Source organism: Tamandua tetradactyla, chromosome 8 (genome assembly GCF_023851605.1).
Source record: "Tamandua tetradactyla isolate mTamTet1 chromosome 8, mTamTet1.pri, whole genome shotgun sequence".
Classification (NCBI taxonomy): Eukaryota; Metazoa; Chordata; class Mammalia; order Pilosa; family Myrmecophagidae; genus Tamandua; species Tamandua tetradactyla.
The window spans coordinates 92,438,103-92,449,068 of NC_135334.1; the positions used below are offsets into that span (position 1 = coordinate 92,438,103).

Genomic DNA, 10,966 nt, shown 5'->3' on the forward strand with positions numbered 1-10,966 from the left:
CTCGGACTTAGAACTGTAAACTAGCAATTCATTAAATTCCCCTTTTTAAAAGCCATTCCGTTTCTGGTATATTGCATTCCAGCAGCTAGCAAACCAGAACACCCACATAGAGAGGGGTAGGGTGGTGAGACTGCTAGTTGTGTTGGCTGGAGAGAGGGGCCACATCTGACCAGCAAAAGAGGCTCTCTTGGGGGTGACTCTTAGGCCTAAATTTTAAGTAGACTTGACCTATCCTTTGCGGGGTTAAGTTTCATATGAGAGGGGACTGCTTTTAATTCTAAATCTTAAAATTCTAAAGCTACATATAACTTTGATTAAAAAATAACAAATGGACACCTATCACTTGGAAGAAAAGATGATTTTTCAATAGAGATAACCATTGAAGAACAACTTCAGATTCTAACTGCTTACATATAGGTAGATTTGAATCATCACATGCTGGTATCCAATTAGGTCAAAATAGCTGTTAAAGCATATGGAATCTCTTCAAAAGAATAATAAACGTATAAGTCTGGAAGACAGATGAAGACCATCTTATATTAAACAGAAGGGAGAACCAGGAAAAGAAGTGAAATTTTAATTGGACTTCATTTTAAAAAGTAATGAGATTGCTAAAAAATCATTAGGATAATATCACTAAAATCCTTACATTTTCAAAGGCAAAAAGATGGGGAAAATATTTGCATTAACAATGTTCCAAAAAATAAACTGTTAATAGGACATAAATGGGCAATTCACAAAATGGTAAAATTCATTTATAACCCCAAAAATGCAAATAAAAACTGGATACCAGGTGGTGAGATGGTGGCTCAGCAGTTTTCACCTGCCATACCAGACCCAGGTTTGATTCCCAGTGCCTGCCCATGCAAAAAGAAAAATAAAAAAAAAAGTTACCACTGTTTCTTTTTCAACGATTTAAGCATTAAAATGAAAAAATAATTTTGAAAGGATGTGGGGAATTGGCAGTCTCATGCACCTTTTTAAAAGCAGTTTTTATACATACAAAATACATGTCTTCAACAAGGGTTGGTCATTCAACTCTTTTCTTTTCTTTTTTTTAACATGGGCAGTCACTGGGAATCGAATGTGAGTCTCTGGCACAGCAGGCAAGAATTCTGCCACTGAGCCACCGTGGCCTGCCCAACTGTTTTGAGCATCTCATTTCATTTGTCTTGAACCACATGCTCCAATCAAAACTGTACTCTTAGGGCAGGCCACGGTGGCTCACTGGCAGAGTTCTTGCCTGCCATGCCAGAAACCCGGGTTCAATTTCCAGTGCCTGCCCATGCAAAAAAAAATTGTACTTAAAAGATGGTTAAAATGGCAAATTTTTGTTATATATATTGTGCCCACAATAAAAAATTTTTAAAAGGCATTAAAAAACCTCCAACACATAATCAATTTAATATTTACAGTAATTGTTGGCTTGATAACAGGAATTTTAAGTACTCGGTAAATTTCTTTGTATGTGTAAAAATTAAATAAGGAATCCAACAGATGCTTTTCAAGTGCTCCACCTAGTACTAAGAACTAGTTTTTGGTACGGAGACTTGAAATTCACCAATACCTAACTTTTGCCTAGTTACTAATGGCTTGCAAAGGATTGCTAGGTACATTACCTTATTTTACTTGTTCATCACTTTCAGAGATTTTTGTCTTACAAGATTGTTTTGCATATTTTTAAGTGCATCAGAAAGGGGAATAGTATCAGTTTTCATCAACAGCATAGGCACAAAATGCTGAGTGGGTGCATGACTATATGAAGTGTCCTGGAAAACGGTAAATTACCTGGATGTCTGTACTGCGTCCCTTCCCTTCAACTGCATCACCTAACCAGCTGCCAGTGCTAGTTAGGACATTGGTCTCTTGAAAACAAGGGACTTTGCCCAATAGCATAATTTCAAACAATTTTGACTGTTTAGGGTAAAGCTTGATAAGTTTATAGTTAAATATATTTATGATTCAAATGATAGATTTTTACAACCTTGAACAACTTACTCTAGTTTTCTGAGACCTGCCTCATTAGTTTATTTTAAAAAAATAAATGAAATTACCCCAAACACACAGCTGGTTAAATTTTACATTAACCCATCCATAAATTGCAAGGCCTAGCGATGGGAGCCCATCTCAGATCACGCACCTCAGTATTTAACACCAAATGTATCAAAACATTTAGAAACACTGTTGCCATTAAGCAAAAAAGTTACTTTCTAGTCCTTTCCAATTCTTACCTTTGGATATACTTATCACCCATGAAATTACAAACTTCTCATCTCAACTAGTTCAAGGGGATCCATGAAGGGATAAGTTTTACTAGGCAACAGATGGTTGCTATCTTTTTGCTCCCTGTGGAATAGCACAGCTTTCTAACACTAAACACTTTCCCAGGAAAATAGGGTCAAGACTTACTAATCACTGATATATCTAAGTTATTTTTAAGAAAAGAATATAAAACAGGTTCTTAGTTAAACATTGACTTTATTGCCTAATAGACAAATTTATGCAACCAGGGCAGAGGCTGTGGACGATTCACTGAAAAGGAAAAAAGGGAGAGATAAAAGGGATTAATATTGGTCCTCCATATTCACAGAATAGATTTCAAAACAGCTAAAATAAACACCCTACTATATAAAATACATCAAACTACTGAATCAGTTCTTATGTTAAAGCCTAATAAATGAAGATGCTCACTCAGGCATCCAAGATCTGGCTAACATACAGAAAAAACATTCTAGTAAAAACCAATCATCACAATAAGCAATTCCTAGCAAATATTAAAACAACATAAATCCCCTGGGAACAGAAGTATGAACCGCAGCTTTGTATCCACCCCTCTGCTTCTTTCTGTAAATAAATTTTTATTGGAACAAAGCCACACCCATGTGTATGTGTCTACCTATGGTTTGACAGCTTTAAATTTAGGCTCACAAAGCTTAAAATATTTACTATTAGGCGCTATCAGAAAGTTTGCTGATCCTTGTTCTAAATCAAGAAGTAAATGATAACCAATTCTCTATTCACACTTCCTTTGTTCCCAACAATAAAGCTAGCATTTATGAATAAAACGGTTGGTACTCACTATTTCCAATTGGGGGGTAGAACTCGCTTTGTCTTGTAATATCGAGCCAATCGGTGAATTCGGCTCTCTATCAGAATCAGACGGAATTTAGCATCCTTATCCTAAAAATAAAATTTGATGGAATTCAAGAAAACCCATTAAAATAATTAAGCATTATTTAAAAAAAGAACTACCACGGGCTTTCCCCAATGAAAACAATTACCCACTGCCCTGGAACAGAATCACAGGCTAGTGTTCACAGAAGTAGATTAAGTCTTTAAGTGAAAATAAGGGCTCCAGAACCTTTGCAAATTCCGCAAATAAACACCCCAACATTTTCAACCAACTGGGCACAGGCACGAAATTTAGGGTAGCCAAAGTAAATCTCTTCTGTCATAATTTTTATTTCAAAGTGTGCTTTGAAAATGAAAACTAGTCTTGTGTAGTTTATGTCTTAAGCCACTTCAGAAAATTCAAATCAGATGCATTATATTTTACTGAAGTTTAAGTCAGTAGAATCAGTTATATATTTAGCATCAGGCTTTTATACATTCTCTTACCTTTCTGTTCCTCTCAAGATGCTTTCGAACAGCAACAGCTTTCTTAATTAGATGGTAGAGATCCTCAGGGAGATCAGGAGCAAGTCCTTTGGACTTAAGAATTCTCAAGATTTTATTGCCTGTCACAAAACGTACTTGTGCAACACCATGTGAGTCTCTTAGGATCACACCTGAAAAAGGAATCATATTCTTTAACTATCTATGCCAAACACATACAATGGAGCAAGACTCGCTTTACAAATTTCCCATCTGTAAGTTAGGGTTTACATTCACACATCACAAAAAACATCATTGAGAGTGCATGCAAAGCTCACTCAGACAACCAAGGAAGGTTTAGCCATCACTAAGGAAAACCTTTTGGTGCAAATTGCGAATGTTGGAAGACTATCATCATAAGTGACTTGGCCACAACAGATGACCAAAGTAATCAGTATTTTGTTACAGATTTTGCTACTGTATTTGTTCTATAATTAGAGCTAGCAAATATTAAGAACTTTTAAACAACAATTTACCTTACTTCAGCTATCCTTACCACCTGGCCATGAACTATATATTTGTTTATTTTGTGCTGTACTTCCACTAGACTTCAAGCTCCAGGAAGGTAGACATGTTATCCTTTTTTTTTTCACTACTGTATTCTCAGGGCCCAGAAACATACTTTGCACATGCCAGTCCAACTTTTGTTGAACAACAACAACAAAAAAAAAAATCACAAAATCACACGGCTGAGATTCCAAACAACCAACTCCAGCGTGACAGTATCAAGCAAAAGCATATAGGCTGTGTGGAGCCAACTGGACTCCTCCACTTAATAGCTGTGTGACTTGGGGCTAGTTAGTTAGCTACACTGTGCCTCCTTTTCCTCAACTATAAAATGGTATTACTACTAATATTCATTTCAAAGAATTAGACGAGGTTAGTACACATAAAGAGCTTAAAACTATGCACTTTAACAGAGTGACTGGGCCATAGCATACACTCACTGAAATATGGTTGAGCGGCTTAATACATTTATCATCTGCCAGGAAGGAACTTAAGAGTTTTAATAAATCAAGGGTAAGTATTGATCTTTAACAGTGAAACCACAAAACCACGCAAAAGGTCTGAATCACGTGTAGGGCAATTTTCAACAAGGCACACGAGGACAGAACTGAGGAGCTACAGTAGTCAAAATCACTCACCGATTTGAGAAGGAGTCAGGCCCTTCTTGGCCAGTTTGTAGATTTGCTCCTTCACGTCGTCAGACGTCAACTTCAACCACTGTTTGTAAAACAGAAAGCAGCCTTAAGACAAGAAACCCGGATGGCGCCGTGGCAGGGCGGCCCGCTAGGCTCTCAAAGTCGCGATCCTCACGCACACAGACCCCTTCTTCACCAGCACCGCCCTCCCCGAGCGACGAATGCTCCCCCCGACTTCTCTCCGGCCCCCGTATGCTACTTACGGTGGGGACGCTGCGGCGATAGGGCAGAGCCGACTGGGACAGGCCCTTCCTGCGGAGAAAAGCACTCTCAGCGTTAGGCTGCAGCCCGTGCCACAGCAACCCAGACCTCCGTCCCTCGACCCCACTGCCCCACCTCACTCCTTTCCCCGCCCCCGCGGCCCAAGCCTGCAATCCCGCTTGGCGTTCAAACTCACCCAGGAGCATGCATGCGACCCATGATGGCGGCAGTCTGGCAACGAAAAAGAGAGCAAGGGAGGAAACGCCGCAGGAAGCCACCTCGCACTCAGGAAATGACTTCACACGTTCGTTTCCTCGCAGGCAGGAGGCGGAGCTACGCTGCGTAACCTCCGACGTCGGCGTGACTACATGTCCCGAAATGCATTTCAACTTGATATAAATTTCCTCAACGAAGGGGCCTACATACACGTTCGGCGTGCGCTGGTCTTTGTTTTGGTTTGCTGTCAGAGCGGGAGACTTTATCCGATGCTAACTTTCAAAGTCGTACCAGGACTGTGCGCTTCAGCAAGGTGCGCCGGTCAACAAGATCATGTAGGATTCGGATCCCGGGCTGGGAGTGGGCCTGGTCAGCTAGAGCTGTAATGATTGGTCCCTTTGGGCGGTCATCCGCGCCCGGCCTCCCGCCTGACTTTCAGCGGTACAGAATTGTTCATTGTCCAATACCGAGGTTCTCGTTGCCCTTAATAAGTTCGCAGGCGTTAATCGACAGGTACAATACCATGTGAAAAACGCTATGCTGTAAGTAATGGTAGTGGTTACTGCCAGGCTGACGCTTCCATTTCTTATCTTTAGTAATCCTCCTCTTGAGTGAGGGATCTCTAAAGTTAAAGAACGAGCCCAGGGATTTGAACCGTGTTCTGGAACACTCCCTTAGGCTGCGGTCTCTCCCTAGCACCGGGCTGTGAGATCTCGATTCGGCTGGGAGGAGTGTTGTGCAAATCCTCACGGAGCCACGTACCCAAGTGAGCATATAGGGATGAGCTTTTAGGAACAAGATTGCAAAAGCCTGAAACTGGAGGTAAGGAGGTAAAGGAGAATGCGGAGAATGAAAGGGAGAAAAGGAGACGTTCAATCAATCCTCCTGGCAAATAGGAACCGCCACTGAGGAAGGTCTTTTTAAGACTGATTCAGGGCTACTACACAGGACTGCGTTGAAAGAATGGGCGAATGAAGCACCTTGTTAAAAAAAAAAAAAAAAAGGTGGCCCTGGAGAGGAGGGAGGTCAGTGAAATCGGTACATTTCTGTCAGTGAGTTTAAAGTAACTGATGAGACTTTAAAAGAAACTAGGTACTAAAACGTCCACCCCCACTCTTGAAACTTATCACTTTTACGAAAGCATTAGGAATTGCAATTAAATTCGGAAATAACAAGGTAATAAGTTTCTTCCCCAAAGATGTATTGCTATCATTAGCAAAATGCACATCTTTAGCCTAGATATGGAATAAGTATCTCGAACTTAATATGGCTACAATTCCCAATCTCCAGTTCTGCCTACCTACTTCATTTCATTTAAGCTCTACCCAGTTGCTCAAACCAGAAACCTAGGAGTCTTCCATGTTTCCTCTTTGTCTCATTCCTATTAGAAACTTATCTCAGCTCTACTACAAAAATATATCCTGCTCAATCAGAGACTGAAGAGGTACACAGAGAGTAAGGCAAAAGAGAATAAAAATAGACAATCTTTGAAATTATAAAAGAATGGTAAGTTAAAGGTTTGTGAAATTGGATCTCACAACCAACTTCTTTGTGACAACCAGCAAACAAATTGTGAATATTTTGTTGACAGCCTTTTTGAGGAAGCATTGAAGGTTGGTGCCAAGTGGTTGTCACCCACTGAAAAAAACAGATTTTAATATAAAATTATTGAATAGTAGGTTTACAGTCGATTTCAGAAGTTATTCTGATGGTACAAGTGAACAGTTTCTGAATTCCATCAAAAAAGGGGCATTACCTTTAGAATTACAGGGAATTTTTGATAAAAAAGAGGTAGATATTAAAGTTGAAGGTAAGAAAACTGCAGTATGTGTGTCAACAAAGCATGTATTCCAGCCCTTCTCAGGACAGGGTTCTAGACTTAGAAGTGTCAACCAAAAATATTCCTAAAGCAAAGGGTATTGAAGTTGAGAATAAAAATGATTTGTCTGCTGTCCTACTAAACAACTTAGAATCTATCACTAATCTATCACTAATACACGGATCTGGTTAACCAACGGGAAAAGGATCATCCAGAAATTTATTATTTCTCACAAGGTAAGCCATATCAAAGGCTTAATCTAAAAATACCAAGGATCTCAAAGAAGTCCTCCTTTTTCTCTGGCCACAACTCTTCCCTTTCTCAAACTGCTAGATAAAGCACTCACACTGGAAGAAGCAGATTTACAGAATGCTGTAATTATTCAGAGACTCCAAAAAACAGCTGAACCTTTTTCGAGGACTTTCATAGCCTTGATTGTTGACCAAGTAAGTGGAAAACTTGCGGAGAAATGATGGTTTTGTAAATGGTCATGCAGACCGAGTTGGGGGAAAGAAAAGTGAGATTCACTGGACTTTGGGTCAAGTACTGTTTAACCCTCCTGATGAGAAGATTTCTTAAATAAGTACAGGTTAGCGCAGTAAAATATGACTGAAAACTGAATCCAATGTACTTTTTCCAGAAGGCTGCTGAGAGAAAAATCTACTTATTTTTAAAACCAAATAATATAAGGTTGTACTGGATGGATTCTGTACCCTAGAAAAGCCATGTTTTAATTCTGATCCATTTTGTGGAGGCAGCCATTTCCTTTAATCCCTACTTAGTACTATAGATCGGAAACTTGATTAGATTATCTCCATGGAGATGTAGCATGCCCAACAGTGGGTATTAGCCTTTTTTTTTAAATTTTGGTTGGTCTCACCTTTATTAAATGCAGAAGGCAGAATCCCAAAAGGGGCTTTAATCATCATGTTGGCATAAGAGCCTGTACCTATAAACTAGATACGATGAAAAGAACTTTGTGAGATTCTGTAATCTTGTGATTTCTCTACATCTGTTATTTTTTATTATCATGTGTCTGTGTCCACATAATTCTTAGCTGATAAGCCTTCCTTTAAAAAGAGGATTATAGGTTTATCTTCAGGAGCAGCAAGGTTTAAGGCTGGATGATCATTTGGTGGAAATGTTGAAAAGAAAATTTAAGCCTCACATATATTTTGAGCTAGATGTCATTTAAGGGCCTTTCCAAACCTAAGGCAAAGAACTGGGGGGATTTTATCTGACCCTACAACCAGTCTTTTGGAGAAGAAAGTTTCATGGGATGGATGGTGGCAACCATCAAAAGGAGAAGAAAGCAGACCAAGTTTCTGGGGACTATTGTAAATAGAAAACAGGTATATAGAAAGCCAGCCTAGAACCTCAAAAGTGATTATGAATCTAAGCAAATTTAAAACTCCATCTGAAGTTTTTCAATCAATTATAGACAATTTCAAGATGACTGACTAGGACTTGGGGTAATGAAAATGGAACATCATTTTTCCTGAAGAATTAGAGGTTAGAACCACAGCTTGGACCTCATTATCAATAAATTTACCGATAACCTGAGCTCCCTTATGCAAGCAGTTTAACTACTTTGCAGACTAACCGTAGAACTAAGAAATTTCTTTGGCCTTGGGTTTTCTTCCAACATGCTTAAAACCCAAGGGCTCGATTTCTCACAATATAATTATTCCTCAGCAGTGCAGTATCAAGTATCAAGATTACAAGCCAGAAACTGGCTTGGAGCAATCAGATGAAAGGATTCAGCTAAATAGCTGAACAAATATAAACAAACTAAACTCATCTACAACACGTTAAGCGTATAGACTGTGCTGCACCTCCATAACCATGGAAGATTAAGCTTCATTTTGAATTATTGATATTAATGATCTACTGTGAGCTAGAAGACTTCTAAGACACTTTCTAATTATGAAATACTGTTGTCCTATCTGTCAAACATACCTGATGGCTTATCACTACATGTTTTACTGACTAAAGTAAATATTTCAATTATTGTCATCATCCAAAGGTGCCACCACTTTTATTTGTTTACCAGATCATAAGATGATTTCTGTCCCATTACCCTTGACCTAGTCAAACCTCTACAAAAGACTTAATGATGCTGTTTAGGATGTATTTCCTTGCTGCTTTGTACAGGTAGCTTTCGCATTGTTGCATAGGCAGTTAAGGGAGCATCATGTATTGTCGGGCAGTAACGTCCAGGGCATCTTTGGAGTTGTCTGGCTGGTGTAGTCTCTTTCCCATTACAGGCAGTACTGGAGCTCAGCCGAGGTTTCAGTCCAATAAAAGAATCTCCTCCTTTCACTGGAAACCTCCTTTACTGGGTCCCAAACCGAAAAGGCATAGTTTACTGAAAGCTGAAATAGGTAGAGTCTGATTCCTATAGAGGTGAATAAATCAACTGCTTCTACTGACCTTCCATAGAAGGTTGGAAATGCCAAAGGAATGATGATCAAATATTCCAGTGACACCCAGAAATTATTGTATCAGAAGATTCTTTAACATATTTTCCTTCCCTGGCCTCCAAAGCTGCCAATGCTCAAAGATACTGACAAGGCAGTGAGTGGGTATTAACCCTTAATTAGAGGGAGATGTAACTCTATCCATTCCAGGTGGGTCTTGATTAATTTACTGGAATCCTTTTAAAAATAAGGAAACACTTTCCCTATGTCAGATTTTGGCTGAAGGTAAAAAAAAAAAAAATAAAAAAAAAAATAAGGAAACATTTTAGAGAGAGCAACAAAACCACAAGAACCCACGCAGCCAAAGACCTTTGGAGATGTAGAAGGAAAACAATCCCCAGGGAACTTCATGAAACAAGAAGCCCGGAGAGAAAACTAGCAGACATCACCATGTTCACCATGTGCCTTTCCAGTTGAGAGAGAAACCCTGAATGTCATTGGCCTTCTGGAACCAAGATATCTTTCTGTGAATGCCTTAGACTGGAATTTTCTATAGCCTTGCTTTAACATTGGGCATTTTCTCTCTCTCCAGCCAATATGACGAGCAGTCTCACCACCCTCCCCCTCTCTGTATGGGACATGACTCCCAGGGGTGTGGACCTTCCTGGCAACGTGGGACAGAGATCCTGGAATGAGCTGAGACTCAGCATCAAAGGACTGAGAAAAAACCTAGAATGAGCTGAGAATTAACATCAAGGGATTGAGAGAACCTTCTCGACCAAAAGGGGGAAGAGTAAAATGAGACAAAGTGTTAATGGCTGAGAGATTCCAAACAGAGTCGAGAGGTTATCCTGGAGGTTATTCTTACGCATTAAGTAGATTCACCTTGTTGTTCAAGATGTAGTGGAGAGGCTGGAGGGAATTGCCTGAAAATGTAGTGCTGTGTTCCAGTAGCCATGTTTCTTGATGATGATTGAACAATGATATAGCTTTCACAATGAGACTCTCTGAATGTGAAAACCTTATGTCTGATGCTCCTTTTAGCTACTATATCAACAGAAGAGTAGAACATATGGAATAAAAATAAATAACAGGGGGAACAGATGTTAAAATAAATTCAGTTTGAAATAGTGGTAGGTGAAGGCGAGGGGTAAGGGGTATGGTACGTATAGCTTTTTTTTTTCTCTCTATTATTGTTTTATTTCTTTTTCTGTTGTCTTTTTATTTCTTTTTCTAAATCGATGCAAATATACTAAGAAATGATGAATATGCAACTATGTGATGATATTAAGAATTACTGATTGTATGTGTAGAATGGAATGATTTCCAAATGTTGTGTTAGTTAATTTTTTTAATTAATAAAAAATGTTATCTGTTTCAGATTTAAAAGATGGCAGTAAATTTAAAAATTATACATTGCAGGTTAAGAGTATCAATGTAATTCTATAATAATA

General features: G+C 39.0%; 1 protein-coding gene and 2 pseudogenes across 1 annotated transcript; 1 reads left to right on the top strand and 2 right to left on the bottom strand.

The window, feature by feature from the left end:
* Window positions 1–2,458: 2,458 nt before the first annotated feature.
* Window positions 2,459–5,364, bottom strand: RPS13 (ribosomal protein S13). The gene is made up of 6 exons (XM_077114130.1): window positions 5,254–5,364; window positions 5,060–5,108; window positions 4,800–4,878; window positions 3,619–3,788; window positions 3,080–3,180; window positions 2,459–2,532 (listed from the first exon to the last, which is right to left on the bottom strand). Exons 1-6 carry the CDS (start codon window positions 5,274–5,276, stop codon window positions 2,499–2,501), a joined length of 456 nt encoding a protein of 151 aa, XP_076970245.1. The 5' UTR covers window positions 5,277–5,364; the 3' UTR covers window positions 2,459–2,498.
* A 294-nt stretch (window positions 5,365–5,658) lies between these two features.
* On the top strand, window positions 5,659–9,767 carry LOC143643932 (UBX domain-containing protein 2A pseudogene; annotated as a pseudogene).
* On the bottom strand, window positions 9,195–9,454 carry LOC143644729 (protein FAM229B pseudogene; annotated as a pseudogene).
* Window positions 9,768–10,966: the final 1,199 nt, after the last annotated feature.

Excerpts from the sequence above, each read along its gene's own strand:
- RPS13 (XM_077114130.1), bottom strand. The coding sequence starts at position 5,276 with ATGGGTCGCATGCATGCTCCTGG. Across the intron at positions 4,879-5,059 it reads ATCGCCGCAGCGTCCCCACC|TGGTTGAAGTTGACGTCTGA; the intron begins GTAAGTAGCATA and ends TTTTACAAACAG. Across the intron at positions 3,789-4,799 it reads CCTGACTCCTTCTCAAATCG|GTGTGATCCTAAGAGACTCA; the intron begins GTGAGTGATTTT and ends TTCCTTTTTCAG.